The 16,452-nt window shown below is 51.2% G+C and overlaps 2 protein-coding genes across 14 annotated transcripts in view; one reads left to right on the top strand and one right to left on the bottom strand.

Moving 5' to 3' along the window:
* Nucleotides 1-40: 40 nt before the first annotated feature.
* DPAGT1 (dolichyl-phosphate N-acetylglucosaminephosphotransferase 1) lies at nt 41-8,423 on the bottom strand. 10 transcript variants are annotated; one of them, XM_061593266.1, is made up of 11 exons: nt 8,127-8,423; nt 6,810-6,989; nt 5,565-5,809; nt 5,106-5,226; nt 4,777-4,990; nt 4,405-4,551; nt 4,090-4,174; nt 3,267-3,455; nt 2,740-2,827; nt 2,380-2,535; nt 41-2,034 (listed from the first exon to the last, which is right to left on the bottom strand). In XM_061593266.1, exons 2-11 carry the CDS (start codon nt 6,858-6,860, stop codon nt 1,969-1,971), a joined length of 1,362 nt encoding a protein of 453 aa, XP_061449250.1. In that variant the 5' UTR covers nt 6,861-6,989; nt 8,127-8,423; the 3' UTR covers nt 41-1,968. The 10 variants fall into 10 exon arrangements, with proteins under 10 accessions (XP_061449250.1, XP_061449257.1, XP_061449256.1 ...); XM_061593273.1 differs by having other exon boundaries at nt 5,565-5,813; nt 8,127-8,416; XM_061593272.1 differs by having other exon boundaries at nt 5,565-5,813; nt 6,833-6,989; nt 8,127-8,416.
* Nucleotides 7,189-16,452, top strand: part of C2CD2L (C2CD2 like) — a 30,306-nt gene continuing 21,042 nt past the window's right edge. The window contains exon 1 of one of the 4 annotated variants that reach the window (XM_061593262.1): nt 7,189-7,344. In XM_061593262.1, coding sequence (XP_061449246.1) covers nt 7,306-7,344 — 39 coding nt within the window. In that variant the 5' untranslated portion in view covers nt 7,189-7,305. Of the gene's footprint in view, nt 7,345-7,982; nt 8,951-16,452 lie in introns of those variants that run through there. The other 3 variants (XM_061593261.1, XM_061593263.1, XM_061593260.1) reach the window with 3 other exon arrangements.

The raw sequence follows: 16,452 nt of genomic DNA, 5'->3' as shown, positions 1-16,452 counted from the left end.
TCTTACGTCTTGATAAAGAACATTTTGTAGCACAGGCTGGTCATGTTCATAGTTACACATTTTTTTATTAAAAATATATTATCCTTTTCTACACCAAAATACTGCTTATGCCCCAGGAAATGTGTTTAGTTTAAGATCAGCAGACACAAACATAATTTTATTCCTGTAGTCATGATGGTGCTAGGATTGAACGTAATTGCAGCACACACCCTGGAAAACTCTTACCAGCAGCTCTGGGCATATCCCTTCCCCCACCAATCTTTAAATGGTAAATGCGCTATTACTTCACTTGCTTCAAAATGCAGGAAGGCAGCCCTGTTGCATGCACAGCCTAGCCTGCTCACTTTGCTGAGTGGCACCTTGGATACCTGCATTACCAAGCCTTGCTTGTGTGAGGCTAACTGCAGGGCCTTCAGGTCACTTGCTGAAGGCCTGTAGGGCCACGTTAAACAAATTAGGCACTCACCAGTCAGGTGACAAAAGGGCCTCCTTCTTAAGAGTTCCCCTCCCCCACCATTTCATCACATCCATGCGGAAAGGGCTACGTTTTTGTATGAATAAGAACTAGGAACAGGGAGCACAGGGCTGCTGGAGAAGAAGTAGCACTGGGAGGGGGCAGGCAGAATCCTAGGGGCCCCAACAACCTGGGGGAGGGGTCTCCCTTGGTTTTTCTAGTAGGGGAGGTGGAGAGCACTCAGGATAGATCTTCTGGGGGGAAACATGGCTGAAATAGTTTGAAAAATCCGCTGTGCCTTGGATGACTCTTCAGAACTCCCACACAGCTATTTCACCTGCTTCTTTCTCCCAGTAAGGACTCATTTCTCTCCCCCATTCAGTCTCTTCGGGTGGGGGTGTCATTTGTCCTACCTCCTAACTGAAGGCTAGCTACTGTGTCACTTTGGTTTTGGGTTTTCTCACATTCCTAGTTCCCACATAAAACGTCACTCCCAACTCACTGAAGCCGTCGCCAGCTCCTTCTTCCCTCCTCAATGCTAAGTTCAGTTCCAACATGAATGTTATAAGCACAAGACAGCAGAAGAGAGAAGAAGCACAGAGAAACATCTTCATTGGGATTTGTGGTAGGGAGGTGGACAGCAGTACAGAAATGGTTTGGAGGAGCAGTTCTGAGGGGGCTAACAGCAGGACCGTAAGCAGGCTTGAGGTGAAGCCAGTCACACCAGGCTCAATCAGACTTCCCCCGGCTATGTGTGTATGCTGGGGGGGGGGGGGACTGCTTTTTTGGCACCGCATTATCATGAAAAAATAAAGACCTTCACCAGAAGAGAACTGCACAGGCAACAAGAGGAACAGCATTTACAAAACCCACACCTTCTCTTCCCAACCCAAGCTGTCTGGTGCTTTGATTGAGATCTTGATAGTGCAGCCCTTTGCTCAAGCAGTTGCGAGTACCTTTACAGGGAGGCGGCTGTTTCCTAGCTTTGTTCGCGCAGGTTGTAGCAGTCGGGGTGTGTGTGCACACGGCTAGAGTGTAAAGTAGGGCTCTCTCTGCTGGACGAGGCTTGCACGACGGAGCATTGCAAGAGGGAGAGCTTACTTCTGCTCATGTGCAGTTTTGCTTGTTTGCTTTATACGTCTTTCAAGATAGCAGCCTGATGTGCTAGTGGAGAAAAAACATTCAAAAGCCAACCCTTCCCCCCCACCGCCATATTACATCTTCTATCGGTATACAGGAGAGAGCTGGTGTGTACACACACACACCACACACACACACACACACACAGAGTGAGAGAGTGTGCAGGTCTTGTAATAGCAGGAGCAGCGGATGCTGTTGAAACAGGACACAAAAAAGCCCACAAGACACCTGTGCATGCCAAAAGGCCCTTGCAAACACCTTTCTGTCTCTCAGGGCGGAAGGCCGACTGCCCCAGGTCAAGTGCACTATGGGCCACGTAGGTGGGAGGGGGCCACGAGACGCACCATGAGCAACACCAACATGGGCAGGGCAGCTCAGACATCATAGAACAATCTGACAAGCTGGTACCGGATGGAAAAGGCAATGATGCTGCCTCCAACCTAAAAAACAAAGAAATGACATTGCAGAATCCACAAACTGGTTTATTAACCCACACGGTTGCCAACACCATGCCACTTGACTTGACAATTTGGGGGAAGAACAAGTCTTCCCCTCTCCCCCGCTCACCTCCCCAATCAACATTTAATAAAGAATGACAAGGCAGTAGGACTGACTCAATGTCTACTTGTAGGCCCCTTCCAACTCTACTATTCTATGATTCCATGAATCCTAACTCGGAGAAGGGTGCTGGATTACTACCCCAAGGCTGTGGGAAGGAGGGAGAGAGACAAAGCATGATTCAAAGCCTCCCAAGCTGGTCTCCTCCTGTTCCCAGCGCCCTTTACCTGCATCAGCAATAGCAGAACAGTCAGGGTTCTCTCAGGGGTTGGTCCTATAAGCTTTATCACAAAGTTAATGAGCGTCATGTTATTGCATTCAGTGTATTCTCCATCTTTGTCCACTCCTCGACGCACATCCACTAGCTGGAGTTTCTCGGCTATCTGGGAAGAAACATTTATTACTGTTACCTCTCTAGAATTAGGCCTCCCAGTTAGCCCAAAGCAGACCTGGACACCCCACTGCAACTTTCTCTGCTACTTAAACCACCACCACCCCAATACACTTCCCCTTCTGGCTGTTCCCAAAGCCCTTTCTTTCAACTGGGCTATCAGAGTATAAGGATGCTGACATTGTTCCATCCTTACCTTGAGGATATTTGCTCCCAAGGGAGAGAGGCTCTTGGGCTTGAATCTGGAATAGCTCATCTCTAGGTTTCCTGTGTCCAGGTTGAATCTGAAGACAGGCAGACAGACAGGTCCCATCAGCAAGGGAAGGGACACAACGGACAGCGAGTGCAGGATGAGGCTGCCCCAGGAATGGATGGAAGCACCCACATTTGGAGACGCTGATCAAGGCAAACAACATATCCTCTGTGGAAACAGGCAGCCTTGAAGGGCATATTTGCACTATCCATTTATACTGGTTTTAATTCCCACGGCTCTCCACAAAGAACTCTGGGACTTGGATTTTACATCTGTGCTATCCAGCTGTTGACAATGATTCCTTTCATAGGATTACAGCTCGCAGCATCCCTTGGTTAGAAGCCAAGGAATCCAGGTTTGGAACTGGATTCCACCTGTAGCGAAGACGTGCTCTACCGACCAACAGCTGCTGCCACACAATTGTAAACAAAGCAGGGCAGGATCTGACAGGCTGTGGAGTCTTTTGTTACCTGGGCAGCCGGTGGCGCGGGCAGGGAATGATGTGTAAGAGCTGAGGCAACGAGTAGAGGAAGTTGAGCACTTGTGGAATGAAGAAGAGGAGCATGGTTTTGCTGAAATGCCCGAGGATCCCCACCACAGCAAAGGTCATGCCAGCGAAATAGCAGAAGGTGTCACCCACAAACACGCGGGACGGATACCTGCACTCAAGCAGAGGAGAGACGGTTGATCAGAACTCTAGACGCTGCATCAGAAACAAGACAAGGAAGAAGCCCCAGCGGGGGGGGGGGAGGAGAGCAAGCCTCTGGCACTCACTGTGTGCCCACCATTATGTAAAACACAAAGAACACATTGAAGATGGGGTAGGGAAGGTGGCTTGTGGAGTACCGGCCAAGGACGGTGGAGAAACAGGTGTGCCCTGGGTCTCAAACAGCTGTGGCTAGAGTGCTTGTTGACATTTGGCAGAGAGGGGATCTTCCTCCCAGCTGGATTACACATGCAGGATCCACAAGCATGTTTGTGGTTTTGTTTAAAATCCTCTAAATGGGATGCATTATGATTTTATGGCATTCTGAAGCTCCTTCTAATGAAGTTAACAGTCATGGCCACCAGATGCTCCCAAAGAGCATTCTGAACAAGACATTGCTCCGTGGAAATATCATTTCTCCTATTAGAATTTCTAAGATGCACATTGTCTGGCATTGTGCAACCCACCCCCCACCCTTAAAATGGCAGCTATATCAAGGGACCATAATCAGAACCCCACAACCTCCCTCAAACACATCCCTTTCCATCCAGGAGAAACAGGCTGGGCTTCTCCATGGAGTCTCTTACCAGTTGTGGTACAGCAGCCCCAACGTGGTAAAGAAAAAGGGAATCATGAAGTAGAGAGAGAAAACGTGGTCATCTCGGCAGTCTCCTGTGGGCAAAGAAGAAAGAGCATGAGGGTCAGCCAGTTGGCCTCAGCCGCAGCAGGGACCCTCCTGGCATGCGTGCCATGGCCCACCAAGGCGACTGCTGCCACTATTACCCCAGCATAATTGCTGAGGGGGTCCTGCTTTTGCTACGCATAGAGCCGAAGGGCTCCAGATAATGCCACTCAAGAAACTCCATGGGCCAGCTGCCCCCGGCATTCATGAGCCTCCCTACCTTTGAGCTCTATGATGTTGAAAGTGACAATTGAGGCAGCGATCACCAGCGACTGCCCAGCCTCCAGGCCATTAATGCCAGCAAGAATGTTGATTGCGTTGGTACAGAACACAGCCAGCATGCCCATGTACACATAGTACAAAATGCCTGCAAGAGAAAAGCCCGGAGACTTTCACTCACATTCCTTGTGAGGATCCCAACCACGCAACACAATCCATGGGAAAACCTGGGTCAATGGGAGGCCAGCCCTCACGATGTTTCTCAGGCAAGCATTGGTGTTCCTGCAGCTGCCCACTGCAACAGCAGCCAAGTGCTCAAGGCCAGCTGCCCTGGTAACCCAGCCTGCCTGGCTAGGGGTCCTGGATCACTTACCCAGGTCCAGGTGCATGCCCAGCAACATCCGGAAGGGCTTGGGCACCACGATTGTGGTGTTCCCAAAGTTGGTGAAGTAGACCATGAGGAGGGGCAAGGAAGCCATGGTGGGCAGAAGCAGCTTGTGGCGCCAGCGCAGATTGAGAACATCATCCGCAAAGCCCAAGAAGATCATGCAGCAAATGGCAAGCAGGGCTCCAATGAGGGCCACAAACTGCAAGGCAGAGAGATGCTGTGAGGGTCCCACTCCTTGCGGTTCTGTAGCTGACTCAGCTCTGGCACCCCCCACTCCACACTCCAGGCTCCAGCTGAGATGCAGCTGCTCTCACCTCATGGTGAGGGAACGCCTTACACTGATCCTCCACAAAGCAGCTCAGAAAGGGCACCGGAATGAAGCAGAAGAGGATGATCAGAAACACTGCCCCACTGATGACACCTTGGGACTCCGGGCTGGAAACAGACAGCACAAGGTAACCCGTACCTCAACCCACCAAAACCTTGCTTGTCTTGCTTCCCAGGTTCAACACAAGGGGGAGGTTAGGGATTGAGACTTAGCGAACCCCAACTCCATGAAGTGAAAAAGAGAATTCTCCTTACTGACTTCCAGCTGTCTGCTCTGGCAGAATGATATCCAGCCCAGCATTTCAGCCTCTGTACAGGGCCTTAGTGTGCCTCAGCCAGACTGCGACCCCATATTTCCTCACAGGCTCCTAACTTGGCAGCCCTCCAAGTTCAAGTACAGTTTGATTCAAAATTGAATACAGTCAAATCAATGGCCTATTACTCACATGGGTTGCTTGGAAGTTTTGTTCAAGTCAATCCCAAAAAGCTTGGCAGCAATGAAGTGATCCTTGAAGGCTGGAATAAGCAGCAGCGTTGCTACAAAGCCAACAAGGGAGCCAAAGAAATTAATCAGCAAGGGGTCGGTCGGTAGCCTCCACATCTCAAAGCCAGCTCTGGGTGCACCCAAGTGCCAAAGACAATAAACCAAGGAGAGGCAGTCGGTCGTCCGTGCACTGCTTCCACTTTTAACCTAGCTGGGACAATGACAGCAGACACCTCTTGTTAGAGGAAATGTAACAGAGAAGAGATCCTTAGGCCACAGCCACTACAAAAGGCTCCAGCAGCAACCACGTTGATGGATCTTCATAACTAAGAAAAAAACAGTTGGTAACCAAATGCAAAGCATGCACGCATGTCATGTAGTTCTCCCAGAGGAAAGGTACCTGCACCTTAGACACCAATGAGATCATACTGCCGGGGCAGAAATCGCCACAGCTGTGCCATGAGATGCCCATCAGCAGAAGGGTGCACAGGGACCAAGCACTATGGGGCTCATTAATCACTCCCCCAGCCGCTTTGCTGAAATGGCATACACTTGCCAACAAACACGATATGCCCTCCGTACCTCGTCCTGCCTGACCCTGGCAGCTTTGCACAAGTCTCTCCTAGACCAGAAGTGGCTAACCAATGGCCCACCAGGTATTGCTAGACTATAACTCCCTTCCTATCTGATAATCGGCCATACTGGCTGGAGCTGATGGGGGTTGGAGTCCAGCCACATCGGGAGAGTTACAGCTTAGCCACCTCTGTCCTACACAGACGGGCAGCCGCTCCCTGCTAGTCCTCCCCCAGAACTCCTCCCAGACTCCAACTCCCAGCAGCACCAGCACCCAGAATGGCCCGGGGTGGGGGTGAGGTGAGTCGGAGTCCAGCAACCCCTGGAGGATTACAGGTGAGCTACCCTCGGGCGTGAGCATCCATTTTCTGCCTACTCCCTCCTGTCCCCCCGTACCAAAAGCTCCGTCCGCCCCAGGAGTAGGAAAATCCCCATGTAACTTTCTACGGCACGGCCGGGCTTGAGCCCACCACTCGATCCCTTCCTACTCGAGCGGCAAGAGGCTCCCCAGGGGCCCTCTCCGTCGCCACTGGAGCGCCGGCTTGTCGAGGCTCGTGGAGCGACTCAATACACTCCAGCAAGCAAGCGAGGGCCTTTCTTTTCACTTCCCTATAAGCTTGGCTGAAGTTCCCACCCGGACGTTATATGGAGTGATACCGCTGCATCCCGCGCTGTGAGATGACATCACGGTACGCCCTCCGTAGTTTGTTAAGCCGCCGCCGCCGCCATCTTTGTTAGTGGCTACTTTGCCGTGTGGCTTATCCGAAAGCCTTCGAAACGGGAAAAGTTCCGGTGAATGCGGTGACCGCAACTCCTGGACAGATTTCGGTTAGAAAAGAAGCCGGTCACGAAGTTTTAAAAATGAGGAAAGCCCACGTCAAAGATGGCGCCCCGATTATCACGTGACAACCCGCGTCCTTGTTCTTTCATTTCACCACACGTCACCTCCCTCTCGATTGGCTGCACGAGGCGCTCCTGCTGCGGGCGGGGCCGTTTAAAGGGGCAGCAGCTTCCTAGCCAAATGCCAGGAAGATCAGCCCAAGTGGAGCTGTGCGCTTCCCTGAAGTTCCAGGCCAGGCGTAGTTGGGACCGACTCCCATCAGCCCCAGCCAGCATGGCAGATCTCAGGGATGATGGCAGCTGTAGTCCCAATATCTGGAGGACCACAGGTGAGCCACCCTTGCTCCACATGGCTTTCGAAGGTGCCACACGACCGCCCTGCCCCTAACCTGGTGCTCTATAAGTTTTGGACTACAACTCCCATCAGCCTCAGCCAACATGACCAGTTGTCTGGGATGATGGGAGTCGGAGTCTAACATGCCTGGAGAGCCCCAGGTTGGAGAAGTCTGAGCAAGGCTCTCATTTCCTCATGTTTCTGCAACAGCCGGAAACCCACCCACCCACCCACCTTCAGAACCACCCGTGGGGGTCAGTCAGCGCCACGGGGATTCCATGCACAGCCTTCTGCTGCTACAGCCTGCCTGAAACTGTGGAGGAACTGCGTCCCCACCCACCACCTTCCAATGCCGCCGCCGCAGCCTGGTCAGAACTGCTCGATAAAACTCCGGAGAGCAAAGGAGTCGGCGCGGGGAGGCGAGCCGCTGTCCCTGCTATGCGCCCTTCTCAGAGAGCCCACAGTTCTCGCCGGAGTTGCGGTCAGCCCCGACCCCACGACGCCCGGGAAGGAATCCGTGGCTCCAATCCTAAGCGCTCTTCGCGTCCGCGGCATCCTCAAGACGGGAGGCTCCTTCCGCGGAAATAAGCTGAGGTTGGTGCTAACATGAACGGGGGCCTCGGGGCTTCCCCTGGCGGACCAGAGGGTCGCGGACCTACAGATATACTTCGCACGCCCCAAAGTAACCCCCTCCATTACTTCGGGTGCCAGAGGAGCTCCTTTGGCGCCGCCAAGCAGATCCCGCCACCGAGTCTCAAAACCTCCCCGCTCTCTTACCAGCCAGGCGGGCCCGTGAAAAAATCTCCCGGCGCTGCTCTCGGCTGGCGGCGCAGTCCCTCCTGCTCGCGGCTCCCCTTCTTGGCGGCTGGTTCCCTTCGGGGGTCGCTGGCTGAGCGCTGCTGTTCGGGCTCCCGGCGCGGGCGCTTCTGCACCTTTAAGCAGACAGAGGGAGGGGAGAGGAGGCGGCGGCTTTGGCCCGGCCCAGCCCGGCCCAGCCAAGTTCCTGCCGCCCGCGCGCCCGCCCCGGACAGCCAGTCTCAAGCCCCAATCGCGCTCCGCCCAGCGCTGTTCGCTGCGGCCGTCGGGAGAGAGGGAAGGAAGGAAAGAAGGAGAGGAGGCGCAGCGCTCCTGCCATGTAGATCGACGCCGGCACGGAAGGCGGTCAGGCAGGAAGCAGCCGTCGCTCGCCGGCGTTCCTCGAAGCACCTGTCCAGGGGACCGCGATGCGCCCCGACGCCCCGTGAGCCGCCGCCATGGAGCCAGACCCGGGGCTGGGCTGGGGCTGGGCGGCCCTGGTGCTGCTTTTCGCTGCCTCCCTGCTCACTGTCTCGGCCTGGCTCCTGCAGTTCGCCCGCGGCTTGTGGCGCGTCCGCGGCCAGGCGACTGTGGGAGACGCGCCGCAGAGCAAAGCCGCTGCCGTCGCCGCCGGTGGCCTCTGGGCGTCCCTGCTGCGCTTGGGCTCGGCCCGGGAAGGCGCCGCCGTCTCCGACGCATCGGGGGCCCGCGGCTTGCTGGCCTCGCTCTTCGCCTTCAGAGCTTTCCGCGAGAACTGGCAGCGGGCCTGGCTCCGAGCCCTCAACGAGCAGGCCCGGCAGCACGGGGTAAGCCGGGGCCGGGGGGGAGAGTACCGCCGCTGCGTCTCTGGACAGCGCCAGGCACCACTCAGGGCAGGGCCGGCGCTGCGGCCTGAGGGACGGGCTCTTGCCTGCGCAGCCGCCGCCTGTGGAGGGCCGTGCCCGGCCTGGCCCAAGGGAGCCTTCGCGGGGTGCCCAGCAGGTGTCTGGATGGCACCCTCTGAAGCGGGGGAGGGTCTGAGTTGGAGTCCAGCAACGCCTGAGGGCTACAAGTCGGTCTCCCGGGGCGGAGCCTTCGTTTTCTGCTTCCTCGGGCAGCAAAAACGCTCCTCGCTTGGCCTGGGAACCCTTGCTGAAGCCCGCGGCGGATGGCCCCCGATCCACGGAGGACGCACTCTGCATGTGCTCAGAGTCTGTCCCATTCCTGCTGGTGTTTCAGCCTCGAGCCGGACCCGTGAAATACGAGGGCAGTTTGAGTCCCAGTTTGTTCCGATGGGGCGTCCTCTCCTACCCCAGGCTGCGCTTGCGAGCAGCTCCCTCGCCTCCCTTCGCGGCGGTTGGGGCAGCTCCTGCGGGAAGCGGAAGATGTAGATGGGGCTGCCGGGGAGTGGGGCAGGCTCAGTCTGCTTCCAGGCAGGATTGGCCTCCTTGCTGGGGGGTGGAGGGGAAGGGAGGTCTTCATTTCTGGCTTGCCTGTGGAACTCTCTGCCTGCCTTTCTTCTTTTTCTGAGGCCCTGAAAGGCCACCCAGGATCTTTGCTGCTTGCCTCTGGCTTGGTGCATTAAGGCCTTCCATATTCTCATTCTCCTCTGGTCAGGGCATTTTCTAAACTCGTCTTGGGGGGGGGAGGGGTGCAATAAAAGTGTCAGTGAAGTAAAAATCAACCATAACCTTTCCTGGATAGCAAACCAGTTTGACTGTGTGGAGGCCTCTCTCCTTCTGTGAGCCTAAAAGGCACCTGCCACTTGTAAAGAGAGTGAGGTAGGAAGGGTTGCCTCTGTGGGCAACTGTGCTGCCTTTGTGCCATGGTAGGGTTCTAGAAATCTGTACATCAACATTCCTGGGCTTCTCTGCAACCACAGTTGGGTTTTGCAGCTGCTGGAAGTCAAGTTGGCAGGCTCATTTTATCAAATCCTCTTGCTTTGCCTTAGTGTAAACATCATAATCAAGCATTTTATTACATCAGCCAAAGGCTGCAGTTCCCTCTGGGTGGCAAAAGTTTGCACACAGGAGCAAAAGGCACTTTTAAAAGACAGCAGTTATGTTAAATACTATTATGCTGATAACAGGGTGTACTTGGCATTCACTTCCTTCCTGGGGAGTTGCACCCTAAAAAGGTATGTGGCATCTTAACACACTGTGCCCGCTTCACCGCCATCCCATGTCGGGAGCCTCGCTGTCCGCGCTGCCTTGGCAGAGTGGCAGCAGCAGCCGAACCACCCAGAGTCCTAAGAAAGACCGGTGGCATTCTGGAGTGTACAAGAGACCAGACTGACTCCTCCCTATGCAAACTGAAACCATCGCTTGCGTTTGTTTAAATGATACCAAGTACAAAGGAAAGCTGCAGAGGCAGCAGGAGGGCTTCTTCCCAGCTGTGTATGGACAGAAAGCACCTTCCTGGGGGTGGGTTCTTGCCTTGCTGCAAAGTCCTTTTGCTGCAGACTTCCCTCTGCCCCCCCCCGCCCCCAAGCAACATGGGCCTCTCTCTTGCCTGACTTCCTCTGCCACAGCACCCTTCTCGTAGAGCATCCTGTCGAAGGAAATGTTTGCTGTCTCTGACACTGTTGCGCTGCATTCCGGTGACCCTGTTTGGTCCTGGCACAAATCTTTTGAGAGGGAGCGAGCGAATCTAAGCCAGCGCAGCCCAGCCAACGGCAAGCTTGAGCCCAAGGGACCTGGCTAAAATCCCAAGGGGATGCGGGCAGCCGAGTGTGGGGGGTCCCCATCTATTTGCTAGGATCGCTGGTGACCTGAGAGTTTGTGGCTCTTTCTTCTGAGCCTTGCGTATCCCTAGGACCGTGGAGGGGCGTGGGGTTGGCTGCTTTGACCATCACCTGTGCAGAGTGTGGCACACAGGAGGTGGCTTGCCTGGCCTCCATCAATGATCTCCAGCAAGAGAGAGCAGGGCATCTGCAGACCCCCCCCCCGTCTCTCTGGGAATGAGCCCCGTTGTCCAACTGCTCTTACCGTCAAGAAGGTTCACCTTATGATGTTCAGCCAAAAGCATTCCTCCTGTAGCTGAGGCCATTGTGAATACAGGAAGCTGCCTTATACTGAGTCAGACCCACAGTCCTTGTAGCTCAGTACTGCCTACACTGACTGGCAGCAGCTGTCCAGGTTTCAGGCAGGTGGTCTCTGGCAACCCTGCCTAGAGAGGCTGGGGGTTGGACCTGTTGGATGTTGTATCTGGCGCAAGCAGGTGCCCAGGATGCAGAACAGAATAGTGACAGGCTAGATTCCAGTTGACGCAATGAGCCAGACAAGTAATAAGTTTTAAGAGTCACTTTACTGACAATAGAATATATCACAAGCTCTCTCTCTGTACAAACTCCTCGACCCCCACACTCTGCAAGTGTCTGCTGGCCCTCTATATAGATAAGGCCAGCTGCCCGAGCCTAGGTTGCATAGCAACGTGTCCTTGAAGATGGCTCGAGCTCTGCCAACTTTCGCTTCTAATCCACGTAGCTCACTTGTGGAAATTTAACCTCTGCTTCCTCGGTTTAATAGCCAACAATCCCCCACCTTAAATTTCCACATTCTGCCAGTTACATTTCTTTTCCATTTACATGTGTTACATTTCATATTTACATTTGCATCATCTGGTTTTATAGCCATTACATTTCATTAGAATCTTAGCATCATTTTTATTACATACATTTATTACAGCAATTATTTATTACTCTTCATGATTTCCATCATCCCACTTTTTCCAGTTACTGAAGTCTATATGTTTAATGGAATTTATTTTAAATCTAACAGGTGGAATACCTTTGGTTGTTCTCTCTGATCTGCGTGGTTGTATTTCTGCCTTAGTGTCTGTGTCTGTGTCAGGCGATTCCTCTGTTTCTCTCTCAGAGCTAGAACTTGATTCACTACTGCTGCCTGTTTCTTCTTGTTTTATTGGTACTGTGTCTGCCTGTTCTTGTTCATTACTAATTTCACTGTTTCCCAACTCCACATATGTTTTCTCTTCCCAATCCTGCTCTATTGCTTGCACGCTTCTGCTTAACACCACAGACCTTTGTTTTGGCATCCAAATTCTGTAATACGTGTTTTCAAATCCCAGCATGTACCCTTTGTCTGCTCTCCTTTGCAGCTTCCCTGTCCTTTTATTTTTGAGAACATGTACCCAGCATTCTGCTCCAAACCTAATCAAATGTTTTAATCTGGGTTTTCTGTCATACAATTTCTGATAAGGAGACATTCCAGTGGCCTTATGGAATATTCTGTTTTGAATGTAAGCTGAATACAGAACACACTCTCCCCAGAAACCTTGTGTTAAAGAGGAGTCACACAGCATTGATCTTATTGAGTCCTGAAGCAACCTGTTCCAGCGTTCAGCTAACCCGTTCTGATGAGGACTATAAGGGGCTGTTAACTCCTGTTTTATCCCTCTTTTATCCAAGTATTCAGTAAAAGAGTGTCCTGAGAACTCTCCTCCTTGATCTGATCTTATTCTCTGTATTTTGACACCAAACTGCACTTCAATTTTTGTAACAAATCTTTTCAGTTTCTCTGCAGCTTCACTTTTCGCTTTTAGTAAATAAACAGTGCAGAATTTTGAAAAATCATCAACTATTGTCAGGAAATATCTTGCACCCCCCTGAGTAGGTTGAAATGGCCCCACTAAATCCACGTGTATTAACTGATAAGGTGCATCAGTACTAGGCATGGCTTCTTTGTTCTTTGCAGCCACAACTGCCTTAGTTTGTTTACACACATGGCAGTCTACATATTTACCACAGTTTCTCAATGTAATATCATTACTGTTCTCAGTTGTTTTCACCACATTTTCATATCCTATATGGCCTAGTTTTCTGTGCCATAAATGTACACAATCATTATGGGGTTTCTCATTAGCACACATGAGTACATGATTTGTTTGTTTCAAGTATAAGAAGAACAATGAGTTCCTCACTATTCCTTTCATGAATATTTTTCCTCCTCTCATTACATGCACTGAACCCCTTTTGAACATTACTGTGAACCCCATTTCATTGAGTTTCGACACAGCCATAATGTTACATTCGATATCAGGAACAAACAGCGCATCTGTCATAATGGTATTGAAACCTGCTAATTTCACTGTACCCCTACTTTTGATCAGTTTCTTAGTCCCATCAGCCATTATTACATGATCCTCTACGTCACAAAATGTATGAAACATGGATTTATCTTTGATTATACTATTTGTTGCCCCACTGTCAATTGCCCATAATTCTTTACAGTTATTTCCCTGCTCATTGTTAATACATTGCTTATTCTTACTAGCATAGATCACCTGTACACATGGTTTTCTTCCTCTTTCTCTTCTTCTTGCTTCACAATTCCTTTGAAGATGTTGCTTGGAACCACAAAAATAACATGCCTTTTGTCCATACAGTCTCTCTTGTGCTGCTTTGTTGTTCTGCTTTTCCACGTTGTGTTTAGACTCAGTCTTTTCCTGCTTTGCCATTTCTTGCCTTCTTTGAAATTCTTGTAAAAGTTTGCCTTCTATATAATCCATAATGAGATTGGCATCGTCCATTGCTTCCAAAGAGCTCACCAGACTATCATAACTTGAATCTAGTGAAGATAATGTGATATACACTTTTTGCGTTTGAGAATGTTCAATTTCACGTTCTGACAACTCAGTAAACAGTCTGTTTATTTCCAACAAATGCTCTGACATGGTTGTATCTCCAGATAAGCGCATCTGATACAATCTTCTGGCAAGATATATTTTAGAACTGGCAGTCTTTTTCACATGAATATTTCTTAAAGTTTCCCAGGTTTCCTTTGCCGTTACTGCATCACGCACGTGCAGTAATTGAGAATCATCAATAGCAAGAACAATTAACGCCTTTGCCCTCTCATCCAGCCTTCTCCAATCTGCTGGAATAGGCACCCCGACGGGTGGGTCTTCTGCGATAGTTTTCCACAGGTCTTCTTTCACTAGAAAAGCCTGCATTCTCTGTTTCCAAGTGCCATAATTTTTCCCTGTCAGCCTTCCCAAGGGAATCCCGGCCGATAACGTAACAGACATACTTTCACTTTTCACAGTTCACCGCCTTTGTAATTAGAGCTTCTCACCTCTGTCCTTCGGTTAGTTTTTTTTTCTTTCCCACGGCTCTCTCACAGCTTTCAGCTCAGCTTTCGGTTTCTCCGTCTCTCTGTTGTTTTTCTCGCTGGTCTGCAATCCTGGCTTTTCTCTGCTGCTTTTCTGCAATCCTCAGCACCAGGTAATCCTCAGCACCAGGTAATCCTCAGCACCAGGTAATCCTCAGCACCAGGTAACCATCAGCACCAGGTAACCATCAGCACCAGGTAACCATCCTCTGCTACCACTTGTTGGATGTTGTATCTGGCGCAAGCAGGTGCCCAGAATGCAGAACAGAATAGTGACAGGCTAGATTCCAGTTGACGCAATGAGCCAGACAAGTAATAAGTTTTAAGAGTCACTTTACTGACAATAGAATATACCACAAGCTCTCTCTCTGTACAAACTCCTCGACCCCCACACTCTGCAAGTGTCTGCTGGCCCTCTATATAGATAAGGCCAGCTGCCCGAGCCTAGGTTGCATAGCAACGTGTCCTTGACGATGTCTCGAGCTCTGCCAACTTTCGCTTCTAATCCACGTAGCTCACTTGTGGAAATTTAACCTCTGCTTCCTCGGTTTAATAGCCAACAGGACCTGGGCGTTCTGCGTGCAGAACAGATGCTCTGCCATTAGATCTAGTCCTGCCTTCTGAGAAAACATGTCTTTGCCCTCTTGTATGTGACAGCGCTTCAGGGATTTGAAAATCTCTCACCTGCCCCTGCAGTCGGTCTTCTCTTCTCCCAGCAAAACATTCCCAGGTCCTTCAACCTTTCCTCACAAGGCCTGTTTTTTATACCACGGACCATTTTTGTTGCCCTCCTCTGAACCCTTCCAGTTTGTCCACATCCTTCTTAGAAGTCACCTGGCGTGCTCCATCAGACGTCATGGGTGCATGTCTCTTTTGCCACCTGTACAGATGTCAGAAGCCATCATTGCCTTCCTGCTATATCGACAGTTATGCAGCAAAATAGGCATACTTCATGAGTATGGTTTCCTGCAGTAGTGTGATGTCCATGTAGAATGATCTTAGGTAAAGAAGCCTGCAGAATGCGCATCGGTTTTGTACCCACCTACCTCAAAATCCACTCTACCAGGAGTGAGGGGAGTGATAAGGGAGCAGTCATGATGAGCTCACTGGATGGGAGGCAACGTTACAACCAACCAAAAGGGATAGAATAAAGGCAGCAGATAGCCTGTGGGAGTTTCCACAGGATCTGAATTTTAAACCAGAGCCAGATTGAAAGAGCAACCAGTACTGATTGTTGTAGTGGCAGGGCGGAAACCTAATCACCCTTGCAAGTGTCACCTGATGCGTGTGAGAACCAGGCAGGAGCCTTTCCTGGTCTTTATGCAGCGATTGTATGGTCTCCAGATGAGCAGGTTTCATGTGGCTGAGCCTCAGGAAGTTGCTGCAGTCCTTTTTCATTAGAGGTCCTATGCAGGGAAGCTGACAAGTATGAGGCACCAGAGCCCTCCCATTTTAGGCAAAGGACCATAATCCCAGTTGCTCGCTCTGTCTTTTCTCTGTGGTCACAACAGACTGCCCTGCACAGTTGCTCTGGCTGCCCTGGCATAATTGGGATATTCAGCGCTTCAAAGCCAATTTCTTCTCTGCTCTTTCCAGGCTGGTGGTGCAATTCCTCCAGTTTTTCAGAGGGTGTCCTAGTTGTGCAGGTTGCTGCCCTCTTTCCAGGACAACGTGCCACTCACGGCTCCTGAAGGTCATGCTGGTGTTGCATAAATTGCCCGCAGTGCATGGCCAGTGACGGTTCAGGCTTAAATGTGAGTGTTCCATTGCATGAGAGGCTGGTTGTGCCACTGCTGCCCCTTCTCTATACTCATGTGAAGGTGTCTTGCATCCAGATGGCCAGGGCACTCCCAGGGGCTCCCCCACACCTGAAGAGTTGTCTTTATCTGGAGACTGTCTAAAGCCTGAGCCCGAGTCGTGGTCTTATAAGGCTAGCTTTCTTAGTGGCTGTAAATGAGGCTGGCTACTTTCCTTTGGCATTTGATTCTTTCGTATTTGTTTGAGTTCTCTTCCATGTGCCCTCAGGATGACTTAAACCATCAAAATGAGCAAACCTTTTTTTAAACAAAAAATCAGACCTGTTCAAGAACAGGAATTGCAGGCTGTTCAGTAATTGGAACAATCAAAGTGTGTCCTAGCTGTTGGCCCTTTTGTTTAGCAGAGGTGAGACTCAGTTTTAGTGGGCTCTGGCTTTGGTGATT

Source organism: Rhineura floridana, chromosome 12 (genome assembly GCF_030035675.1).
Source record: "Rhineura floridana isolate rRhiFlo1 chromosome 12, rRhiFlo1.hap2, whole genome shotgun sequence".
Lineage (NCBI taxonomy): Eukaryota > Metazoa > Chordata > Lepidosauria > Squamata > Rhineuridae > Rhineura > Rhineura floridana.
Note: the sequence above shows the minus strand (reverse complement) of the source record. Positions and strands in the feature narration are given on the sequence as shown.

Bases quoted from the DNA above. Each gene is read 5' to 3' on its own strand.
- DPAGT1 (XM_061593267.1), bottom strand. From the start codon at position 6,074: ATGGGCATCTCATGGCACAGCTGTGGCGATTTCTGCCCCGGCAGTATG. The intron at 5,227-5,564 runs GTGAGTAATAGG...GTCTGTTTCCAG, and splicing joins AAAACTTCCAAGCAACCCAT to CCCGGAGTCCCAAGGTGTCA. The intron at 2,828-3,266 runs GTAACAAAAGAC...GCCTGTCTTCAG, and splicing joins CCGCGCCACCGGCTGCCCAG to ATTCAACCTGGACACAGGAA.